This window comes from Triturus cristatus, chromosome 4_1, assembly GCF_964204655.1.
Source record: "Triturus cristatus chromosome 4_1, aTriCri1.1, whole genome shotgun sequence".
NCBI lineage: Eukaryota > Metazoa > Chordata > Amphibia > Caudata > Salamandridae > Triturus > Triturus cristatus.
This window is the reverse complement of record NC_140585.1, coordinates 1,127,962,484-1,127,987,289: the sequence shown is the minus strand read 5'-3', so window position 1 is coordinate 1,127,987,289 and position 24,806 is coordinate 1,127,962,484. Positions and strand designations below refer to the sequence as shown.

The 24,806-nt window shown below is 42.2% G+C and overlaps 1 protein-coding gene across 3 annotated transcripts in view; it reads right to left on the bottom strand.

Annotated features, from left to right (window-relative positions):
* PTPRZ1 (protein tyrosine phosphatase receptor type Z1) overlaps positions 1-24,806 on the bottom strand; it is a 550,052-nt gene that overhangs the window by 163,154 nt on the left and 362,092 nt on the right. For 2 of the 3 annotated variants that reach the window (XM_085654180.1, XM_085654181.1), the window contains exons 11-13: positions 14,463-14,509; positions 10,646-10,717; positions 7,091-10,523 (exon numbers count right to left, since the gene is read on the bottom strand). In XM_085654180.1, the coding sequence (XP_085510306.1) occupies positions 7,091-10,523; positions 10,646-10,717; positions 14,463-14,509 (3,552 nt within the window). The remainder of the gene's footprint in view (positions 1-7,090; positions 10,524-10,645; positions 10,718-14,462; positions 14,510-24,806) is intronic. The other variant, XM_085654182.1, reaches the window with a different exon arrangement.

Below are 24,806 nucleotides of genomic sequence, written 5' to 3'. Positions count from 1 at the left end.
GACCAATGAGCTTTTGGACCCATATCTGGGCTTACCTTTCGTATGACCGGGTCTTCTCAACGCAGCAGGTAGGAAGAGCTCCTGAGAGTTTGAGAAGGATGGGTCACCTGTACTTTTTGACACTGGAGAGGGGTGGCGCTCCTGAGAGTTACGGGGGGAGGGGGACCAGGATTTCTCAGCAAAGAAGATAAGAAGTGCTCCAACTATCCTACAAAGAGGATAGATGACCTCAACCTTTTGAGCCTGATTAAAAAGTATCTGCTTATTATTCCATTGCAGTGAATCCAGAGTGAATGCTCTATGCCAGAAAGTGCATTTTAGCCCCACATATGAGGGAGCTCAGGACAAAAGCAGATAAGATGGTGGTGATGATTGGACGAGAAGACAGATTAGAGTGGGTCTAATTCCCCTTTTAATGGAGGCAGAAGGTGGTTGTGAGGGACCCATAAGGACAGTAAGACTTCATCACTATATCAATAAACGTAGGGTCCTGTTTGTGGATGTGTCGTTGGTTTGAGAGTTGCACACAGACTAATGATCCCAATGGTTGGTGGTACAGTGGATGAGTAAACTTACTTCATTATCCAGTACTAAAGTGGGTAAGGCAGTCCATTGTTGTAAGCACTTGGCATTACAATCTACGAGAAAGTAGCAAGTCAAATCAAGGCCGGGCTGATGAACCCTTCCGAGAACGATTAAATGACAATGGTTGATTTGGGAAAATCGTAATAGCACAGCTTTGATGTATAACACTACAAAATGGCATCACTGCTGCTTTCAACTGATTTGATTACTTTTATTAAAGGAACTACCCACTGCTGTGGTGGGTGGGTTTTCAACCATTTTGCTTAAAACAGCCTGAGTTTCATGATTTTGAATCAAGCGTACAAGAGCCTGACAACTGCAAGAAGCCAACATCCAGGATTAAGTGTGATATTAAAGTGAAGATATAACACAGCATATAATCTTGGACACTGAGGAATGGAATCCACAAGGGGGCATGACCAGTTGCAAATATGCAGTAGAGTCGTCAAATTAGTAGCTCCTTTCCCTAATCTTTCTACTTAGATGCTTTTTCCCCAAGAAAATCACCAAATGAGCTTCAGAAAATAAAGAGAAAACAGTGAGGGCCTCATTTATTAGTTGGCAGATGGCGTTTACTCCATCAGGGGAAGAGAGTAAATTACTCTGTTGCCCTGACGAAGTAACCACCTGCTAAATTTAGAAATGACCGCCAAGCTGATGGTCGTTCCTGAAGCATTGGCCGGAACCACCGTGAGGGCCTTTCCTATCAATGCTTTTTTAAGATTGACGAATGGCTCCATCACCATGAAGGAGACGCCCATCAAACTTTTTTGTTTTTTTTCAAAAAGAAAAACCCTGAAGTGGGATTTTCTTTTTGAAAATAAAAAATAATGCCCCTTCCCATGGGAGATATCTCCCATGGCGAAGGGGCATTACTCAGTTTTCACTGCCCCTTACCACCAGGGTTTTCCTGGCGGTGACGTGCAGTAAAAACGAACTGGTATGTCTGCACATTTAAATAGGTGGGCCGACATAAAGGTCAACTTCCAAAGGCCCTTACCTCGCCGGGCCATCGAAGGGGTGTAACCATGGCAGAGACAAAGTAGTGTTCACCGTGGTTACATAAGAGTTCTGCCCAAATTTAAATGAGGCGGGCAGACCATTATGTTGGCGGTAAGGTTACTGATCAACATTGCCTATACAGCTGAGCAGCAGCAGTGCAAGCTTCTCTCCTTCACATTAAAGTAGGTAGTATGGGTGGACAGGGGCCACAACAGGGGGCACAACAAGACACAGTCAAGGTGGTTTGAAAAGGTAAAAGAGCATTAGCAACTACTGCCTGGACATGAATGGTACACCACTGTGCTGATATATCAATAGCTTGAAGAAAAAGGACAAAATGATAGAGAGATCTTTTCAATGGCATCTCTAGAACTGAATTTTAGGGAAGGCAAAGATTTGGCCACATATAAAATTCTACAAAGGAATACACACACACACACTTGACTAAAATGTTTATGTGTTGGTATAAATATGTTTTAAATAAACAGCACTGCTTTGGTACATAAGGTAGTTGGACAGATTAATGTGTATGGCAAGGAGCAGTGTCTGTTTTTTCTGTGTCGCCTCCTGCCACATTCAGCAGCTGTGGTGGTGGGGTATGGGGGGGCAGGACAAATAGAGTTGTGACACAGGCCCCATCTGGCCTCCACCAGAGATGCAAGTGGATTTGTATCACATGCCAACCATTCATCCTCGAGAAGGAAAGCCAGCTCTTGGTTTGTCAAGGTTTGTCTGTACTTCCAACAGTCTTGATTTGAAGAAGGTGGGTGTCACAAAGAGACGGATCTACATGGAACTGAATTTAGAGGAGACTGCACGAGACATGAGAAACAAAATACAGATGTAGGAGAGAATGAGAGTGAATGCAGGCAGAGTGTGAGCAAGTGAACAGGGAGGTGCTGATGTGGCAAAAAGAGAGGCTTGCAAGAAGAAGCAGAAATGGAGGACAGAGAGAACGCACAGCGCGGCCCAGGAAGAGGCATCTAACCAAACCAATGAAAGTGAAAATAGCAACAGCATGACAAAAAATGAAACCTATAAATTGGAAGCACATGTGCTACGAGAAAACTGTGAAGCGGTGACAGCAGATTTAAATGTATAAGTCTGCAGGGACATTGACAGATTTGCAGTGGCCACAGTGAGGCTGCACTGGGAGACTATTGCTATAGGGTCCAGTCCATGTCATCAGAGCAAGCAGCAGAAGCGGTGACTGTCCATAAAGTGAGAGACTGAAGCATGCCGAGCAAGGTTGTATTCAGCACAGAGGGGCTGCAGCTGGCAGCTCTGGCTGGTGAATACAAGTCATCCCTTCAGAGAAGGCGGCCCGATGCAGTGACAGTGCCCATGTAAGTGTGATGTTCAGCGGGCACGACCAAGTTGCTGTAGATGCAGAAAGGGTGCAATGAGTGCGACTTACTGCGGCTCATCAACACCCACCATGGCTGAAGACACATAATTAATATACATGATCCAATCACTAACAGTGAGTGCCCCATTTCAGGCCTATCTGACATTGGTTCAATGATGGATCCTCCATATTATTAATGACTTAGTCTCTCAAGCACTTATAATACTTCACAAAGACATAGAAAACCAAAATGAGGGCTGTGTCGCACTCATAGATTTTACCAAGCGTATCTGCATGGAGAATACTACACCTACCTACTCATCTTCATTTGAATACATGAATGAAGGCTGTTCAGTCAACTCAAACGCTTCATACCTCAGTGCAGTAGTCTATAATCTATCAAGCTATAATCCTAAATTCCAGGATAAAAACCCACACCTGCCTCACGCCGGCACCAAATCTTCTGTTAATGTGAAATTTTATATTTGAGTTGATGAATCCAACACACCGATCCCACATAGACAAGCAACAGAGCGTGGTTCAAGTGTGAATATGCCATAGGATATCCAAGTGATACTCAAATAGCGGGCATACAATCAATTATGAATTAGACTACAAAAAGCTAAAGTCAGTGACCTCTCCGGCTAGACCACTTATTTATCTACCGAGTATATTCGAACATAAGGTATGTCCCACGAAAAAACAAAAAAAGATTAACTGAAAGTCCAGCTTAGAAACCTTAATGAGGACAACAACAAAAGTGAAGGATGGAATGATTGAATTAATCTCAGTTACTAGTAATTACTCCAGGGCCGCATTGCAGTTCATCATTTTCAGTGCCCACCATGCCACCACAGGCAGGAATTAGCCATATGCAAATTGGAACAGCCAGGTACCTTCTGAAGGAGAACACATGCACCATTTTGATGACCAATACAAAGCCCAGACCAATACCAGCTCCTAAGAATGATCATATATTCCTATTAGGAATATCTACTACGTTATTACTAGCACATTGAAAGAAATTGAGCAACAAAGAATGAGGAAACACAAACACTAGGGATTTACTCATTATCTGTTTGAGTTGGGAAGAACAATGCATAAAGCTGGGATGAAGATGCATGAATCAGATATGTGTCTGCAAGAGGAGCAGAAAAGTCTAAATGCTTAGGAGACTCCTAACATAAACCAAGGGTCACCCTCAACATGTGTTAGGAAAATACCAACCTGAAAGCAATAAAATACACTTGTGCTATCCTGCACCCTTGTCAGAACTTGCTTACGTCTTCTAAATAAAAAAAAGAGTGAAAAATCAAACACCCAACAACCATTCCCCTGCACACTCCTACACCTATCTCAAATTATATAGAATCTGTCTTTTCTGGAATAAGGAATTCGTCATCACACCTGATGAACAACTGAACGACAGAAAGCAGCGCGGATCCTACTTGGTCTTTCTTCATCTTACGACTCAGCAGACGGACGTATAGGTATGGGATATATAGCAATAGCTCTAAAGTAGACCGTCTCTTTCCTTTGTAATCAGAGGCAAGAAGTACATATTGACCACTGTTGCCACTGTGTCACCTAGTGCCCGTCTACTACACCAGTATCAGTCTCATTTCCAGATTATGTCATCAACAACAAAGTCTTCATCATCTCAAAGAGTCAATCTACACCCCCCATCACCACAAGTCTAAGGGCCACCTTCAAGCCCTCTCTGAGAGCTGAGAATCTGGGAATACTGTTTGACTTAGCTCATTCATCCGCAGCTCAAAGAAGTTCCACAATAAAGCGAGTCAACATGCAACTCTTCAATCCAAGGAAAATTCTTCTTCTTGAGTAAATCTCCCACTGAATTGAACAAACAAGATGTCTTATCATGGGGTGTCTACACTTCTGCAATGGATTTGATAAGGTATTCCTAAGATTTTTATAAAGAATCACAAGGATGCGACTGAGTCTGCAAACAGGTGACTGCAACGAACTAGCACTGGAAGCTCTCCACTATCTCCCAGCTGAGGCCAGGATCACATTCAAGATGCTCTATGTTATGCCTTGGCTGCTTCAGGGAGTCCAAAGCTGGACACATATTGAATCTGGGTAATATCGCTGGCTCCACAGAGAAATGGAGTGAGGGTTCAGACTAATCTGGGCACAGAAGGTTGAATGCGCCACAGAGGCACCACCTGGAGATGGGGACACATAGGGAGAAAAAGACACAGGCAGCGGATTGGGAGACAGGAGCGGCGGCTGTCAGCAATGTCTAGCAAGCAACAGCTGTACCTGCACTGTGCACTAGTGTGCAGCTGTCACCTTGCCGCTGTTTACAGCAGTGAATGGAAGCAACTGCACTGCAAAGAACGAATGCTCCATGTCACTGTCGATGCACTGCCCTGGAAGAGAAATGCTCTGGTATCAATATGTCAATGCAGTGGCAAAACTCCATACATCATAAATGACAGTTACAATCAACCAATGGCTGATGAAAGTGGGATTGTCAATGTGTGAGTGACATTCACAACAACCAATGGCTGATGAGAATGACCTTTCACCACTCTCTTTAGAGAAATCATATTAACTATGCAAAAGAGCTACACTTGCCTCGAGCCAGACCTAATACAAAGTCTATTCTGCAGGTTTGAAGCCAGAAAACTTCAGTTGCAATTATGTGAGCCAATTATTGTTAATGAGCTCCTCTTTAAAGAAGGCTTAATTTAACATAATGTTTTAGTAAAATTACTGAAGAATTTCAGAAATCACCTTACAGAGTAAATACTCTAATTTAAGCTGAAATATATACATGAGGTGCTAAAGCATACAACTACTTCTTTTAACATCTGAGAGATCAAAAATTGTTGAAAATTTAATTTATTGCCCGGTAATGTGTGACAATCGGACACAAAAGGAAAGTATTACATGAATTCTAAATTGAATAATCAATAATCTGAATGCAAGTCTGGCCAAACAAAGAAATGAGTCAAGGAGAAAGCTGCACATTCATCTACAGATACACCGAACATGTCACATAACTTTACGATTAATAACAGGTACAACACAACCTATTTTAGTACAATAAACAATACATTTTATAACCATGATTTACACTACACATTTCTACACTAAACGTCATAACAGAATGTTGTATTCTAGGCTGACGCATGACATCCTACAGCATCTTGCCCCGCATCATCAGTTGGGCGGCTGCTTTATCTGAATAGCCTATAGTGTTGGCTGTATGGAGCTTTGTGGCTCATTGAGATCTTATTAAAGATATGACTGGGCAATAGGCATAATCCTGTAAAAGGTCCCTGCAAAATAACCTTTCCTGCAGAGTGATTCTGATGACAGAACAGGTATAACACTAGTTTATAGTAAGTATAACCCATATCACCAACAATGCAAAGCTTTCAATTGGACTCATTGTCTTCGCTTGTTGAGCATACTTCGTCGAAGCTCGGACAGTATCAAAGATGTACTGGACATTAAGTGACTGCATAGATCTCCAGTTCAAATAGCATCAGAGTTTGACAACATCCTTCTATATAGAAAAAAATCTTATCATGTTTCTCTCCATTTTCAACCTGGAGTATTAAACACTAGCAATGTATAAGTGCCTGCTTAGATTTGAGTTTGATGCCACGAAAGCTGCACGAATCAGGCCCAACATTGACTTGCAGATTTAACTTTACTTCATTGAATCTGCAATTTCTGGATCTATCTGAGAGCCAATCAGAAGAAGCTTTAAGTTGAAAAACTTGATCTCAGGTCTCTATGAGGTGAATTGTAAATTGTGCTGTAGTACAATTAGAATTTACTGGGCCAGCCAAATCATTTGGTTTGTGGGAGCTGGAATAAATTTGTTAATCCTAAGGAGAAAGGGAGGGTTTTTCTCCTGGAAAACACCCCAAAATAAATTTAGAGTTTTGCATCAGTATCTTATCATGGAGTTAATATGCAAATAGATCCAGTAGGCAATCACTTTGCAGAAGGGCCTGATTCAAGACCACAATGAATTTGTGGAACAAAATTGGTCTGCAAGATTTTATCAAAAGAAAGACCTCTCTATACAGCATTTGCCTCTGTATGTAAATTAAACATAGCAGGAATATGTTAATTACTTGACAACATCCCTTAAACTGCCCCACAACTAACCTGCCTCAGAAACGTTGAATGCTGCTGAGTGGCCACCAGCAGCGGACGGGGGTGAGGATTTAGTGGATCCATCTGTAAGATCTGCAGTACCTGCGTCAATTGTGCCCTCTGTTTCTCGGTCTTTCTCATTAAGGTCAGAAAAACTGAAATCTGTTGAAGTCTCATTGTCGTTAAGGCTATCTGATGTCCCTTGGCCAGACCCACTCTCTTCATCGCTTGTAAAGGCAACCCACTTCGAATCGGACGTATTCTGTGAAGGGATGTTGGTAGCCTGGATATGATCTTCCAGCATGGAAGTGCCACCAGGGCTCTTCTGTGGCACATATGATGCCATTGAAGGGTTAGGTGTCTGATTCTGTATCCTACTGCCTGAGCCAGCACTTGGCAGTGTCTTCACTTCCTGAGACAGCTCAGTATGTGCATTTAGAGTTAGGTTAGTTTCATCCTTCTCCACAGTGGCTTGCACCATAAGGCCATCTACTATGTTTTCAAGAGTTTCTGTGTGTGGTGTGGAAGTGGTAGCATCATAAACAGACAGACCGTCATCCACCACAGAATGCCACACGCGAGCATCAGGACTGGCATGGCGTGATGCATCGGAGGACTCTTTGGAGAAAACAGATAGCATGGTTAAGGTACCTGAGCCCTCACCGTCTGGAGACACAGCTGCAACAGAAACATGCATTTTTGGTACATAGAGGTCATCACGACTAGAGACACTGATCTCATTGGCTAGAGTGGCAGGAGCAACTTCTTTCTTTACATTAGAGCTGGTGACTAAAGAAAGATCATGGCTGCTTGGGAAAACACTTGAAGTAACAACTGTAGCAATATTTGGTGATGCTGGCCAAAATAACCCTGGAGTGGGAATACTATTCTCATAGGAAGAGGGATTATCTTTAACATAAATGTTTTGGATGTTATCATTATTGTGCAATTGTGGGCCAATCAAGTCTAAATGCTCACTACTGAACAAGTCAGGGGGAATGTAGTCATTATTTGCAGCTAATGAGGTGACAGCATAGAGAGAAACCGTGGAAATACTAGGTGTATGGGGCACTATGTCCATAGTTGATGGCTCAACAGTAGAAGACAATGTTGTCTGACTCCTCTCTGAATTTGGGGCTCTATGATGCAAACCTTGGTCAAAACTGGCTCCCTTAGAAGCGACCCCTGTGGTGTCATTTGTCAATGAAGCAGTGGGCACAATAGGAATACTCATATGTGGTGTGCCAAGACCTGAGCTTGTAAAGAACATTTGATGGTAGGTGTCATGGCTCGAAGAAGCGGAGAGCTCAAATGCAAGCGGCAGAGTTGAGGCAGATAAAATGTTACAAGCAGGAGAGGCAGCACGGTGTGAAACTGCAGAAAGCATAGACTCAAGCACAGCATCAGTAGCGGTTGGAGATGCAGCATGCGCGTACGCCACTGACGACAGATATTCAGAAGACATACTGATATCATGACCAGAAATCTTAGCTGTGGGAAGAGCAAGCAGCAGTTCAAGGGTTCCTTTTGTTCTGGAAATAGGAACTGGGGTTTTAAATAATGATAAATCAATCTTAATTACTTCATTTTCGGAATCAGATGAAGACATTTCAACGTCACCAGATGAGGGATTATTTTTCAGGTCATCCTCAGTGTCATTTTTAGGAATTAGTTTATCAACATCATTAAACACTGGTTCTGAGGAGAGCCTTTCACCTGCATTAGAATCAGATAAATCAGACAAAAAGAACCCACTGCCAGAAAAAGTGTCAGTCAGATCCCCAGTGACAGGCACAGAGCGTGTAGGTTGAAACAAAGAACTGTCTTGCAACACTACAGAAGTTCTATGCACCAGTTCATTGTTAGCTGTGCTAGAAAACAAGCCCTCATGCAATACACCAATAGAATCATGCACCAGTGTTGAAAAGTCATCAGAAGCAGGAACATTGTGAAGTAATGCCACATCCCGAGACACAGGGTAAATGAGTCCGCCCACTGTGGAAGGTGCATGCATCTTTACATCCGTCCCATACGTCTCAACTTGAGGAACCACGCTCATTTCATGAAGTGAGCTGGTCTCATGAGGAGACGCCAATATTTCTGGAGTCACATGAGGAAGCCGATGTGAGATCACATCAGCTAGCGGGGCGCCCCGTGACTGAATCAAGGTACCACTGTCAGTCAATGCCAAAGAAGCATGCAGGGGCACAGTGTCACTTAAAATGGCTGATGTACTCTTGAAAAGCATTTCAGAAACTGTAAACACATGGTGCAATTTACCACCGAAGGAAGCAGAGGGAAATGGAAGCAAAAGTATGTCATCAGAGGATGACAACGTGGGTTCAAGTGACACATCAACACTGGGAAGTACAGATGTGGCATGCAGGGCCGCAGCAAGACTTAGGGAGGCAGGTGAGGCATGGTGGAACTGAGTGTCGGACAATAAAGGGGTGCGCAGAAAGAGTGCCTCATTAGTGTAGGAAGGGTGAATAGGAATCTCACCATTGGAAACTGGTTGGGAAGTCTGAGAGATGCCTTCACCGGCGGCAGCAGCATGTTTTCCAGAAGTTATTGCAACAGAAGGAGATGCCAACTCAGTAGGAAAAAATGTGGAAGTAGAATACATTGGGACATCTGCACCAGCAGGCAGCGTATCTTGTAGCAAAGCAGAAGCAGCAGAATAGCTTATGGTGGTGCCAGTATGACTACTTTCATTCAAATGCGCACCATCTGAGGCCAAACTAGAAGTAGTTGTTTCATTTGTGACATCAAACACCTCGCCAGCATCCATTCTGCGATCTTCCTCTCTAGATGAAGTTACATTTTTTGAAATATCTTTTGGGTAACTTTGGGTGACATCACTCATGCTTGTGTCAGGACTTTGTGAAGCAAGGGAGTTTTCCAGTGAAACCTCCTCCTGCTCAAACGTTGTGGAAGAGACTGTTGGAGTAACATCAAGAAAGACTTCATGGCTTTGATCAGGCCAATTACCTGCTGATAAAAATTCTCTTTGCTGAGCGGTGGTAATTTCCTGCTGTTCAGTTACTGGAGGACCATGCGCACCATCTTCAGAATGATCTTTGGTTGTATAGGAGATGTTTCTATATGGTACAACACCTGTAGCTTGCACATCCATGCCCTTGGAGGTTGTTACTGCGGTTAACATTTGTTCTTTCGATTCCATCTGATCAGCATTATCCAGACCTGCAATTGGAACTGAAAGCGTGGAGGTAGGAGGTGCGCTTTCTTCTAATGCACCATCTATAGCGTATGTGCTCTCTGTGATCGGATTGTCCACTGTGTGAACTAGGCTTGTTTCTGTCCCCGTCTTTTCTTGTAATGAACGAGGCGTTGTATAAGCTGGTTCCTGAACCCATATTTGGTTGTCAGCCCTGTTTTTTACGTCAGTCAAGTCGTCTTTGTGCTCCTCTTCCGGGTCTTCATCCTAAAAGCCAGAGCAAAGCACTACAGTTAAAGACTATTGAGGAAGGAGACAGCAAGCAAACAGGACAGAGCTTAAAGTAAAATAACACCCAAGAAGCCACCACCATTGTTGTTTAGACTCACAGATGTTACTCCATTTCTTTGGTCTTTTTTATTAAGTTTCTCTTCGCGATGGAGAAAAGAGCAGCAGATAACCTATGGGACAATAACATGGCTACAACTCTATTAGTTTTGTTTCCAGAAAAGGATCCACTATTCAGATATATTGCTGATCTATGACCAAATGGCAACAAGAATTTCATGTTGAACCAAGTGAAGCACCATAATACTTATGCGAAAAGCAAACATTTACGAGACAGACAAACATTTGTAAGTGGCTGCTAAAACTTCAAAGACTAGCCAATGATTACAAATCCCAACCCTTGGCGTTCCAATCAAAAATAATTTCTTGAGAAATTTGTATTTAGAATTGCTCAGCAGGTGCCCATTTCCATTTTTCAAACAAGGCAGCCATTATTGATTTGGTAGGAGGCGGCATACTTTCCAAAGCAGAGAGAAAAGGGATCCTTGATGGTACTTTTTGTTGTTGAACATCTCCACCATGATCATCGTGGTTGACCAGGAAACGATAAAGAAACCTGGACATTTACAATAGCGCTATAACTGCTTGAGTTTGCATTCAGATCAGACTGGTGCTGGTTTAAAGGCACCGCAAATATGTTGATTCCCTCACAGTACCCTGTTTTTGCCTTGCACACGGTTCATTGTAATGTTTCTGTGTTCATTATTCGATCTATAACATCACTTGACCTTAACCTACGTTGACACAAAGCAAGCAGCAGCAGCAGTGGCCTGGAAGCAGTCATAGAGATAGTAGCCCAATCTGACCTGGTCCTCTTTATGAGTGGCCTGTTACATTCTGGTATATGTGCAACTTCTATTACCATACATACAGGACTTCTGAGTTTTGAGGCAAACACGCACCCCTGCAATTTTTCCCAAATACATTTTGGGTGATTGATCCTGCCGAAAGTAACTAGGGGAAAATATTAATGACTGGAACATTCAAATTGTAGTGAGGTAAGCACCAAAATCTCCATGTTATTCACCAAAAACTCATATAAGTCAATAATTATCGCTCCCAATAAATTTCAAGCACCTCGTGACAGATTTTGTTGGATCGGATAATTAACTCATTCAATAACACACCACTTGTAGTGTGGGCACTGTGTCATGTGCGGTTTCATACATGTCTAAAAGGATGCCAAAGACAGAGACAAGAAGTTGTTGGGCGATGTTTGTCCGTGGCCTTGTACTGCACCTAGGGGGTATGGCTTTCCCATCTCATTATGTAAATAGGGCCTTTACTACTCTACAACCTACGGATTACACTAAAACAACATGAATAAACTGTATTGCTACACACTTAATGGTGTTTTTGATGTGTTGTGGACTGAAGCAATTGTAGTGCTATTACCAAGGCCCTTGTTTCTTTCTGGATTTCTGTTTTTTCCCCCCGTCACTCTCCCACCCCTCACTTTTGACCACCATGTTTAAATCCCAGTTACAGGACTCAGTGCGAGGGATTTCAACCATAGATAAAGTTGTATGTTGCCATGTTCCACCCCCGTCATCATATCGAATATCAAGTATGAAAACTTAAATCCACATTGAGTTACATTTCTACAAGACCACTTAAAAACATGCAGCAAATTCTTGAGTTTCACTCAATGTATAGTCACAGCACTCGGGTTGCTACACCGCCTATGGTTTACTGGAAACCATGCACATCCTTTTTGGAAAGCACTGAATTGTCCCTCTACCAATACTTTGGGGCATATCATCAAGATGATTATCGCCGCTTTAGCGGCCGTTTTCGGCCGTAAATTGGCGATAATCCTAACTCGGTATCAGGAAGGGTACGCTAACCGGCTTTAGCGTGTGTCATCGCACATTTCACTAACGCCTTGCATCTCCTCGCTAATGAGATGCAAGGTAGGCGTTCCTGACATTCACTACATGTCAGAACATCAATATGGCGGCTTCGCCCTATCAACAAGGATGCCCCATTCCCGCGTTGCGACTATGAAAGTCGTGCAAAGACCCAATTAACGCTGGTTTCTAACGCCAGGTTAATTTCTGACTTACCCATAATGCCCTATGGGGGGTGGATCGTCATGCTGAAACCCCCCCCCCCGGCTTATCAAGAAGGACTACCCTATCGCTGACATGTTATCGCTGGATTACCAGCGATGTTGCAGAATTTCTCCGCTATCGCTGGATATTTTATTGCTTTGGAGATAGCCGTTGATGATAACGCGCTATCTCAGCGTTAAAATCCAGCGATAGACGGCGATAACTTCAATTGCGCTAAGCGCGATTAGCTATATTTACCGCGGGGCCTTGTAGATATGCCCCTTTGTTCTTTAAGTTTGTGACCACTTAAGCTCAATATAGTAAGGGACTCTATTAGGCCTGCTGCTATATTCATTGGTGTCCTCCACAGAAATGAGACACGTCGGCAATACATCTCATGGAGCAACTCAACACCAGCAAAAAACAGAACATACGCGGCAAATCAACCAAGGCAGCAAGGGAATACTGGGAGGAGAGCAGCACTGGCAGCAGTCACAGTCAGCAGAACAATGGCACAACAATCGCAATGGAACACAAGTACCACATCAACCCAGGCACCAATGGAAAACAGGCTGGAGTAGAACACCAGGAGAAATGGAACTCAGGCAACAATACACACACGTAGCAATTTGGGGCATATTTGCAAAGAAGTGGCGCAGCGCAGCTGGCAAAGTTGCTGCACTGCATCAAGTCATGTGGAGCGAGCAGAACTGCTGTCTTAAAGAGGACAGGATTTACAAACCAAATAAAGCCAATCTTCCCTCTGTACACGCACATATATATGTACAAAAAGATAACATCTGTTTGATACACTGTTATTGCCTCAATTTGACCTATGTTCATTAAAATGTATACTACACACAGCACCTTTGCTGTTTCTTTAGAAAAAAATCATATTATTTTATTTTATACCTTTTTACTAATTATAACACAAATTTGGATACTTTATCAACTTTTACAAACTTTACACTTTACATTTTAGTTCTTACTCAAGCATACATTGAAAAATCCTTTTTTATCAATGGATTATGTTCATGTTTCATCAACATCCCTCAATATGTTCATTTAAGAACACTTACACATACATAAAAACACAAATTTTACAAAAGCTTGTGGATATAAAAACAGAATGAAGCACACATGGATAGAAGAAATAACAAGGGGAACTAAAAATGTTTCTCCTCTTTCTGCCAGCTTCAGGTTGGCGCTCCATTTTGACGCAAACCCATGTCTACATCTCTTTGTAAATATTGGTTTGCATCGGAATCCATGGGTGGATGCACAGGAACGCCCTTTCACCACCCATGGAATGCTGACCTAAATCAAAGTATTACAAGGTAGTGCAATGCACTGCATTGCATTACTTTGTCTTATAAAGCCATGCAAATTGACATTTGAGTGGCATTGCAAACACCAAAAAGGATTTTGTGAAGGGGTTGCATCAAGAAAGGCACGCAACTCTGACACAAAATCTTTGTAACTTTGGACCTGAGCCAAGGAGCGCAGGCAGTCATGGAACACAGTCAGAAGAGGGTCACTGGCACCAAATAGTTTACATAATAAACATATATTTCTGGCATTTCCTTATCCTATGACTTATGCAAAGCCTCGCATTCCTGATGCATTCATCCCTCCCTCAGCCTGTGTTTCCATCCTATTCATGCATTCATTCATATTTTGAATGACACATGCATAGGAGTGACATTGTTCATACAGCCCTCATCTGAGGAAGTCTACAATTCAGCTGTTAAATCTAAAATGAGCATCTACTTGTCTTTGAGTAAAGAGTAATATTGCACATTACCTCTATAACTTCTTCTGTTTCTTCCAAATCAGAAAAAAGGTCAATCTCTATGAAAAGAAATGTTGTTAGAATATCATATGTTTCTTTTTTACCTTAAAATCACTGAAAATCACAAATGTTTCAATTCCTTAAAACATCTCAACAAAGCACCATGATATGCCTTTCCACAACCCTCTGTGTGAACAAATACTCACTGGGATTTTGAAGATCCCCCCCCCTCCTTTGTGCAGGATCCATCTAAATTGGCAAGTGTTTATTTTCGAGGAGAGGGCAGGGGGGTGGGGGCTAACACAGAAGCACTTGGCCGTAACTTCTTGTGAAGTTTTAGGCAGAGCGGTTGGTTGAATGTTCTGCATGAGACTGTCTCTTCACCATTGAAACCATCTTGTGAGAGGCATGTCAATGTACCTCACACTGGACATGTTAGTACCTAACATACTTTTCTGTGTGAGTGTAGAGTGAGCTGTTGACATGGGCGCCTTGGCACTGGAATATTTTAATATTTACAACAACGAGGCACTGGTCAGGTGGCGAGGCTGCTACACAAGGTGAAGCAAGACTTATGTGGGTAGACAAGCTCTTGTGAAAATGTTTTTCATTTTCTGTAACACACACCAGATCACTACCCCCAACAAGACAGCCAGCACCACCATTTTGACTTCAAAAAGAGGGGTGGACTGTCTGCATATGGTGAACCAGGAAGTAGCAGAGCTGCACTGAGCTGCCCTCTACCCCCTTTGAGTACAATTTGATCTTTCTCATTTTCGGTATGAGAGCTACGCTTGTCAATAGTGCTAATGCTGGTGAGTGGGAAAGCTGACTTGAAGTTGCTTAATCATGGTTCTCTTCAGTCCAAGCACCAGAACAGTGAAGAACATTCTCGCCGGGAGGATACCATGATTTGTTTCTTAAAGCAACAGGAAGGTTGCTTTGATTTGATGGCAGACACTTTTGGTTACCCTTTGAAATATGCTTTTAAACTACTGGGTTCCAGCTTGTTTTTAAAAAGGAATGTTCCCATTCAATTTATTCAGGATGTAACTTTTTAAATCATGATTTTTGTGGATTAAGGGATGGAACTGCTGCTTTTAGATTTTTGGGGGGAATATAAACAAGTTTGCCTCAAATGGAATTTCTCAGGATTGAGATGAAAGGATTTAGACTTCTGGTGCATTACTGGGACATAAGGCAACTGCTTGGATATATTGAAAGAGGTGTTTGGTGCAACAATATTATATTAATCTGAATAGAGTTTGTAATAACTTGGAAGTTTTTCAGCATATCTTTATTTAAATTTCAATCAATTAAATGTTTAAATATTTACATTTTGTTTTTTAGAAAGAGGTAATATCAAAAAACAAATGTAGATTTCACTTGATCACTAAACATTTAGGGGCAGATTTACAAGCCCCTTGCGCCACTTTTGCGTCACTTATAACATGGGAAAAGTGATGCAAAAGTGGCGCAAGGGACTTGTAAATCTGCCCCTTAGATGTTCCTAGAGACAAAAGCAGCAAAGAAAACCAAGACACAATGGAACCAACTCACATTGCTGAAGAATGCAAAAGCACATCTTCACAACTTTAAATGTCAGTCAAAGCCCTGGCCTCATTCTATCTGGAAGGCAGTAAAGCTGGCTCGCCATCGTCCATCGTGCTCGTTCTATGCGGACCCACCGAATGGTTTACCATAGTTGAAGCGTCAAAGATTGGAAGTAATCAAACTGGATGCAACCCCTTTGGTTCTACTGTGTCTGGTTCCAATGGTTGAGTATTATAAATCTGCCAATTAACATTTTCAGGAATCCTCCTTCAGGTCAAATTGTGAGATTATCAAGAGCTTGTCTACCTCACTCTACTTACAAGTGGGTTGGTGGAATTAGTAGATCCCAGATTTTTAAATATAGCACGTCTCGGTGAAGACAGTGATCTGGATTTATTAAGACCTAGGTTTACTCTCATTGCACTGGGTCTCAGGAAGGGTATTAGGAGTCTAGCATTGGTTGGTAAGCTCAATTAGAAATATATTGGTTTCAAACAATCCATTAACTGGTGGAGTTGTTCTCTTCAGGGTACAGATGATCCACTGTCAGTGCTGGGCTATACGACAGCCGACGATGAAAGCTGTTTTTCCCCTCAAATGATGCTATGAAAAAGATTCATTGACTTTAAATAGCCACTGCAATTGATGGATCGATGGCAACGGGCTTGCCTTGAACCGAAATAAAATAGAACTGATGCTAGAGGGTCATAGTTAGGTGCAGGTACATTTTGTGTAACATGTATATAAAGTAAGTGAGAGGAGTATCTCGTCCAGAACCAAGAAGCGTTAATAGGGCTCTTTTGGTGTAATCAATGGGAGACATATCATGAACTCTTTACCCCATTCTGGATACCTTGTGATTGCGACATTTTGTTTACATCTGTGTAGTGGGGCAAAATTGAAAACCAGCCTGGGACAGTACAGTCATGGTGGAATGATCCATGAAGGGGCCTGGATCCAGGACCATACTGGGTGTGGGCAGGTTAGGCACAGGTGAGTCTGGCCAGCAGGTGAACTTTGTTTGGGGGAAATAGAATAATGTACCTAGTATCAAGCTAGTGAGGTGTGTCTGCCCCGTGTTGGCCTGAGTGACGTATAGCTTGGCAGTTCAGACTGTACTGTTCCCACTGGAGCAGGGTCAAGACTGATTTGCATATAGCTGATTCCAAGCTGAGGTGGCATGGTGGACAAAATAACAATGCGGCCCGAGTAATTACCAGTGGCTGAGAATAATTCAAGCATTTCATCCGTCACTTTTTGTGTACTTTACAGAGTCACCCCTAGTGGCAGCAGGAAAAGGATTGCACTGCCACAAACGAATGCTGATGCTGCACTTGTGTAACTTCCTGTAGTTTAAATAATCATTTTGAGGAGATGCAGGTCTCGGATTATGCAACTTTGCACTCTTAGCCATAGCAGTATTCTAGACAAGATGGACCTGGAATTCAAATCAATATGATTTCCAGATTTTTACTAAAACTATATTAAGAACTCCCTTAGGTGCATTTCTGTGTGGCACATCAGCTAAATAGAGTCTGATAAAGCTGTAACTATTACTTCAGTTTGCTTCATAGAATGCAGTCTCTTTTGGTAGAAAGGATTCAAGGAACAAGGGCATGTTGACTTAACCAATTACTCTCCACAAACTAGAATTTTCTAAATTCTGTTTCCAGGACTGCCTACAAAATTGGTAAACAGGTTAAAAACAAGTAATCAATACTCAAGGTCCAGGACTGTTCCAAACATGCCTGTATTTCTCGCCGGAGGCCTCTTTGATGGCCAACACCACAAGAGATTATGCTCAAAGTAGCAATATTGACTCACAACGTTATTTTGGCAATGTTTCTGACTACCGTGAAGACTTCAGTAATACCCCAATGGGTATTTGCCATCAATAATACCCTAATAGAGAATCAACATTGATAATATGTTTATTGATCCTGAACATCTATAATATCCCAGTGGATGCCAAGCACCTACAATATCTCAGTTGATTGCCAAGATCAATAATATACTAATAGATCCAAAATGTAGACATTATCTCAATGATCTCTGTTGACCTCTGTTTGGGTCTTATGTTCCTTGCAAGTACCTAAGATCAGCAATAAGGGGTAACTGTTTGCTCAGAAATTCCAGAAGGCCACCAGAGGGGAAAGGTCCAGGACTTGGTGCCAGGCTTTGAGATGGGCACCAACTAGAGTAAAGGAGGAAGAAAAACTCTTTGGTTTTACCGCATTATAAGTGTGTAAAACAAGTACAAGGACCTGTGTTACCTGCCAATCCAGGGTTACTTAATCTTTATAAACAAATGCCTCGCCTGCAATACATACAAAAGTAGATGCATCTCTATGAGTCACAAAGAGTCTGGATATCAAGAAGAAAAAAAGAAGACAAACTGATGTCAGCATAATACCTCTGAGCATCAAAGACAAGAAAAACAGCCCACAGCACATACGGCTTGCACAATTACTCCTGCATTAAGGAGTACCTCGTTGATCCTAATAAGTACTCCCAGTTCTACTGACATTACAAAACAGCAATCTATCGTCCTTTTATGGCCATAACCATCCTTTAAATGTGTACAGCCTTCGGCAGCATTTTAGTTGTGTTCACCAAATATATATACATTATGTACAGCAAATAAACAATTACTTATAAATGTTCATGTCCTTGAATGTAATTATGCATAGGGTAATATTGTGTAGGTTGTATGTTAGGATAACTGAGCAGGTAAAAACACACAGGGCAGTAATCTGTTTGGGCCATTCAGTTCCGATAAGTGAGTGATTTTTTTAACACAATGTGAGATATAAATAAAGAGAGCCAAGGCAGTGTAAATAATAAAGTGCATTAGGTGTCAGAAGTTATACAATCTAATTGATTCATGAAATTGCATAATAATCCATTGTACCCTAAGGTGAAAACCAGGTGTAGATCAGATTAATAGCAGAAATAAAGTGCATAGTGCATTACTGCCAAAATTGCCCACTTTATGCCAGTGGAGAATCCCGTAGCCATCAGTGCCTTGGTCACAGCCAGACAGAAGACCATAAAGCCATACTTTAATGGGATCCCAGATACGCAAGAACTTAGTTCTGCATCTATCTGTTTGAAGGATCGACATCTCTGGGCCACAAAGAGTGACAAAGTCAGACCACCAAAGCATGGGATTGGGTGAGTCCTTCTGCAGCCAATGTCGCGCTAGCCCAAGTCTATCGTCAAAGCAATCGCTATAACGTTGAAGGCAGTGAATCTTAATGTAATTCTAGGGGAGTGCCCCAGCATAATTAGTTTAGGACCTGACACTGTATCAGCTCCCACCAACCCATTAATCCTCCATAAAACGTACTCCCAATACATCTTAACAGATGGACATGTTGCAAAGCATGCATAGTGTCAGTGTTAAATGAGTTCCATTGATTTGACGGGACAAGTACAATTGTTTTACAGTGCTTATGTAAACAGACTTGTTTGCCTCTCAGTTGATTTGAAAAAGCATAAGAACAAGTTGTAGTTGTTCCATATTTAATAAAATAACATATTTTCCTTTTCTTTGTGGTTGAAAGGCAGATTTGGCCTTTCTTAGACACTTAGGGATAATAGGGGATTTGAGAGGACAGAACTTGCCACAAAGATTACCTTCAAACAAATAGACACAAAATATTTAAATTGAGCTACGAAGGGAATTTTCAAAATTGTGCTTGTGAGCGGTGTCTCGAAGTAGACATAAGAAGAGTATGTTGATTTAGAACCAAGTCTGCCATTCACATTTGGGGCAACCTGAATTCAATTAGCGGTATTAGTCCACAGAGAGGATTTTAGGCATCCATTAAGATATTATCAGTGTTTGAGATCATTGAGATAATTTCTACGTTTTGGAACTATTAGTATATTATTGATCTTGGCAATCAACTGAGATATTGTAGGTGCTTGGCATCCACCGGGATATTACAGATGTTGAGGATCAATACAAATATTATCAATGTTGATTCTCTATTAGTGTATTATTGATGGCAAACACCCATTGGGTTATTACTGAAGTTTGGGAGAAATAGGGATCAATTAGAATATATTAGATTTTGAGAACTGATTGGGGTATCAATTATGTTTGGGATCTACTGGGATATTTTTGGCGTTGTGGTTCTTTTGGGATATTATCACAAATATCATTTACAGATATTATAGATCAGTGATTCTTATCCCGTGGTCCGGGGACCCCTGGGGGTCCACAACGCCTACTCAAGGGGTCTAAAACGGCTTTGGATATTAAATAATATTGACAGATTAATAAGGTGTATTTTTAAAAAAAAAAGAAAAATGTAAAACTGAACATTTTGAGATGCTTTTCTGGGATCTGCTTCGGCAATTGAGATGTAATATATTTTGGGGATAATTTTCGACATTACTGTTGCTGGGATTGATTATGATAAAGTAAATGTAGGGTATCCATTGTGATATTATCCATGTTGATCACCCTTATGATGATTTCTCTCACTGTACATTGGTGCCTTAGAAGCAAATTAAAAACTAATTTTAGTAAAAACCTCTCATGTTAAAATATAAGGCAAAATGAAGGCAGAATTTTATTTAAACCCTTTCAAGTGCAAATAAAATGAGTTAACAGACAAGAAAATAGACACATCATCTTACCTGGTGTTCCAGCATCAAAGGTCTAGAGCAAAAGGGTGATGGCATTTCCTGGCTTCTCATTGGTTCAGGATTGCATATTTTCTACAACTATAGTGAGGCCTATTGTGTAACAAAAATATTAATGCCTATACAGCACTGCTTAAAATAATATTGTCAAGCATTGGGAGGACCTGTGGTGTGTGGCTAAGTTGCTAGCCTTGGAATGTGGAGATCCTTCTTTGACACATGACAAATCACTGTGTGATTCTAAGCAAACCAGTTCCTTCCCCTTGTAAAGAATGGAAAGTTAGTGTAATGTGACTTGTATGTACTTCTATGTACCATTCATTAAACATCACTTTCACCATGGATAAACATAAACTCTCCACTTCCTTTTAATAATACCATACAGCATTTTTGATAGAAATGCTTCATTACAAGTACATTCACTAAACAGGTCATTCCGGTAGTATGGTGTGCAATGCAGTGCAGGGGGTTTCGTAATTTGTTTAGATGGAAGTGGTCACAAAAGCTTTTTTACTAGTAACCTAAATACGTACCACGTAGAATATGAATCCAATGATGTAGTCTGTAAACGACACAGTCTCCACATTATGGCCATCATTACAACAGTCCCAGAATAATCCGAGCTATTTCCCACCCCAGATGTACCATTATCAGTGGTCTTGATATTTTCCAGGATGGGGAAATAAAATGAAATATGCATTTTTGAGGAATAACTACAGGTCGTAGAACTTACCAGGCTGATTCTCCCATGTTTTTTCATATGGGGACTTTTCGTGCTTGCAACTGTTGAAATCTCTGGGTGGAATACCACTCAGCAGCCATGTTCCTCAGTTACCAGGTCAATAAGGATTAACAGGCCACTCATAATGAGGGCCTAACTAGAGACTGATGCTCGAATTCACTGCACAGGATTCTTTAGTAAGAGGCTGAAGCAAGATGCCTATTCCCTCATCTGCATGAAGGGGATAGGTTGATAGTGTCACTCCACAGCTATACACATCCCCAGTTGACTTGATCTACAGTATTATAATACCTTGGAGTTAAATGTGCTCTCAGAGCAAGAGAGAGCATTAACTAACCCTGAACCTGATTTAGAGTTCAGTGTCAGAAGTAAATCATTACATTTCTGGAGTAATTGGTAAGTTCAGCTGAGAATCCAGCATTGAAATACCCACCACCGTGCTATCTCAAAGGGGGAGGAAACGTCACTGGCGAAGTCTCAACCAGTTTTAGCACTCCCTCTACACAATCCAAGGTCTTTTATTCCCTCCCAAATGTAAATCAGGCCCGGTTTCTTCCTGTAGACTGAAAACTAGCTGAAGGTCTATGCACTAGCAGTGGGACCATCTACTAAAGAGTGGCAAAGAGAAGAATCGTGTTCACATTACAGTGCTTGGTGAGGAGGTCACTTGCTTCCGATGTCTTATGTGGGCCCTCCAGAAGTCCATAGTAAAAGCCAATGTCCCTTGAGACAGTCGGTCTACCATTGAGAAGGAGGACTTTGAAACCTCCGAATATGGCCAACTGGAAAATGAGTCGCTAACACACATGACGCCAAGAGGAGCTTTACATTTCTTATACATGAACCAGGTTTACTGCAGGGTATACAGCTTGCAACACATCATATATATGATATTCAGTTGTCCTGCTGATTCAGGTGCCGTGCTGACCACAAGCAATGGACAGTGCATTGGCAAGAATTCCAGTGACCCTTGAGTGACTCATGTGGAAGAAGAGCTTGGTTATTTAAAAATAGTTGCAGGCTACAGCTGTTTGACAACTCGATTCAAAGAGTCACAGATTTAAGAGAAGAACAAATCTTGATTCCATTCTTGGCATGTTTGCTTTACTTTTCAAACATTAACAACAGCCACTGAAGAACCACAGAGCAGCAAGCAGAAGACACGGCATTCTGAGGGCGTGTTCGGAACTCCAAGAACTTCTAATGGGGTGAGCTGTGTTTGACAGTCAGGGGCATAATACCCATTCATAGGTTCCTGCATTTCCTGCAGCAACTTTTGCACTTACTTGTAAAGTCTTTCTAGTTAGAAAACGTATAGAGCCTATGTCAAACCTACATCGCTGGAGGTATAGTGTGCAGTACAGAAACTAGTTAATACAATGGAGAAGTGACTGTGTCCAAAGGTACAATGTGTCCTGAGGATGTCAGATTGAAGTTGAGTCCGTAAATAAGGAGATGGCATTGAGCTTTTACATTGCAAAGCTCTTAGGTTGAGGGGAAAACACAGAGCTCTACCATCACAAACCTGTTAGGTTAAAGGGATGACACAAAGCTTTACCATCACATGACTCTCAAATTAAAGGGAAGACACAGAGCTTTACCATCACATGGCTCTCAAATTAAATAGAAGGCAGAGAGCTTTACCATGGCAAAGATCTCGAGGCAGAGGGAAGACACACAGCTTTACCATCACATGGCTCTCAAATTAAAGGGAAGATACAGAGCTTTACAATTACACGGCTCTCAAATTAAAGGGACGACAAAATGAAGGTAATTGGTTCTGGTGGTGGTGGGGTCGTCAGTGAGCGAGAGGATGAGTTGGGTGTCATCGGTGTAGGAACTTATGTTGAGACTGTGGGATCTGATGATGTTGGCCAGTGGGGGTCACATAAGCATTGAAGAGCGTGGGGCTGAGGGAGGAGCCCTGGGGGCCACAGCAAGTGATGTCCTTGAGTTCAGAGGTGAAAGGTGGGAGGTGGATCCTCTGGGTTCTTCCAGTAAGGAAGGAGGTGATCCATCTGGGTGCATCCCAATGGATGCCAATGTGGTGGTGTCTTTCAATCAGTGTGTGGTGCAATGCGGTGTCAAAGGCTGCTGAGAGGTCGAGGAGGATCAAAGCTGCTGTTTCTCCTCGGTCAAGGAGGGTAACTTCCTAGACTGAAGCCTGCAGAGACTCCAATATGAGGCAGCAAAACATCTTTTGCACCTTTTCCTATTGCGCTACTTCTCACCAGCCATCTAGGCACCTCACAGGTTACCCATAGCCAGAATATCCACCCTCAAGGTACTCTATATTGCTCTTTAAGATATGCATAAAGATATGTATAAAGAAGTGGCTGACCTCCTCAGTTCTTACGACTCTGCCTTGACAACCCCACGCCCCTTAGTCCTGAGGGAAGAACACCCTATCTGCACGGTTGCAACCAACCCTAACAGATCTGCTACCCTCCGCATCAGAGGGGTGGTCAACAGCAACCTAGATAAAGTTCCCACCACTGCTGCTACCCTCGACAATCACTCCTACCCCTCCCTAGCCGGCCTCCTAATAAATTGCCGGTCAGCTGTAAAGCATGCATCTGATGTCGCCGACCTCATCCTGAGTCATAAGTCGGACCTAGCGATCTTGACTGAATCCTGACTCAAGGAATCCTCATCGCCCTACCTAGACCTCTTAGGTCCACCCAACTATAACATCGTAAGGATGGATAGGCACCCAAAGAAAAAAGGGGGTGGCATTGCCTGTATCCACCGCTCCAACCTCCTTGTTACGAAACTGCCAGTAGACCCTACAGACTCCTGCGAATACCTCGCGCTCTCCATCTCCAACAACACGTCTCAGCTGTGCAAACTTCACATCTTTTACCACCCCACAGGCAAGAATGACTCATTTACGGACCTCCTCATGGAAATCACCACAGTCAAGGTTTCTCCAAACTCTAATGACATTTTCCATGGTGACTTTAACTTGCATTGGAACGATCCTAAGTACCCTCAGGTCAATGCCATCAGAGACTTCTTGGCCGATCAAGCCCTTATCCAAGCCTGCTCCCTCCCTACTCATTCGAAATGTGCCACTCTAGACTGGATCATTGCTAAGGAATCAGTGGTCAAACTTATCTCTATGACCCCTGCGGTTGGTCTGACCACCACTCCATCACCATCTTCCTGCCCAGCACCCACAAAACATGGACACCTCAACCCATGATTCCCAAACGATGGTTTAGAGACACTAAGAACCTTGATCACGAGAACCTGGCAGCGTGTTGTGTGTCCGACCTCCCCCCGCACCCCCCTCAGTGCACCTCGGTTGACAACCTAGCGAATCATTACTCCTCAAACATAGCCGACATTCTCGATGACCTGGCACCACTAAAATTAAAAAGAACCCAGATCAAAGACCGAAA